Here is a 987-nt window from a genome sequence, read left to right on the forward strand (position 1 = left end):
GGGGACACCGTGAGGGAATGGCAGAGGGACATGGGGACAGCAGGGGGGACATGCGGACACCATGAGGGGACGGTGGGGGGACATGGGGACAACGAAAGGGGACATGGGGACAGGGGGATGGACATGGGGACACCATGAGGGGACATGGGGACACCATGAGAGGATGGCAGGGGGACATGGGAGGACATGGGGACACCATGAGGGGACGGTGGGGGGACACGGGGACACCGTGAGGATGCTGTCACCCACGACAATGTCACCCCATGATGGGGCCACCCCACCATGAGGACACCCCACAACAAGGGGCCACCCCAGGATGGCGGCACCCTAAGATGGGGCCACCCTACAACGAGGACGCCCCACAAAGAGGACATCCCATGATGAGGGGGCACCCCATGATGGGACCACTCCATGATGGGACCACCCTGTGATGGGACCACTCCATGATGGGGCCACCCCACAACAAGGACACCCTATGACAAGGGGCCACCCCATGCCAGCGTCACCCCACGATGGTGCCACCTCAGGACGAGGCCACCCCCCAACATGGGGCCACCTCATCCCAATGCCCCCCATCCCAATGTCCCCCCAGTGCCACCCTTGGTGACACCCTTGGTGGCACCTGGGCGCTGCTGTTGCGCGACAGCGCCTTGTAGATGTCATCGATGTTGGTGGCCACGGCCTCGAAGCAGGAGTTGAAGCGGTCGAACCTCTCCTTCTTCTGCTGCTCGAAGGCCTGCTTGGCCTTCTTGGCCCTCTTGCGGGCGGCCTCGAACTCTGCGGGGACATGTTGGGGACATGTTGGGGACATGGGGACACCATGGGGACACCATGGGGACACGGGGAGAGCATGGAGATATGGGGACATAGGACACAGGAACATCATGTAGACACTATGGGAACATAGGAAGACCAAAGGGACATCATGGGGACATTGTGGGGACACGGTTGTGGTGCACCCATGCAGCATGAGGGACATGGGGACAT

At 62.0% G+C, this 987-nt stretch overlaps 1 protein-coding gene across 1 annotated transcript in view; it reads right to left on the reverse strand.

The window, feature by feature from the left end:
* SMC1A (structural maintenance of chromosomes 1A) overlaps positions 1–987 on the reverse strand; it is a 31,482-nt gene that overhangs the window by 2,962 nt on the left and 27,533 nt on the right. Inside the window, exon 16 of the mRNA XM_026050237.1 lies at positions 557–777. Coding sequence (XP_025906022.1) covers positions 557–777 — 221 coding nt within the window. The remainder of the gene's footprint in view (positions 1–556; positions 778–987) is intronic.

Source organism: Nothoprocta perdicaria, unplaced genomic scaffold, assembly GCF_003342845.1.
Source record: "Nothoprocta perdicaria isolate Ctin4 unplaced genomic scaffold, notPer1 scaffold_662, whole genome shotgun sequence".
NCBI classification, from domain to species: domain Eukaryota; kingdom Metazoa; phylum Chordata; class Aves; order Tinamiformes; family Tinamidae; genus Nothoprocta; species Nothoprocta perdicaria.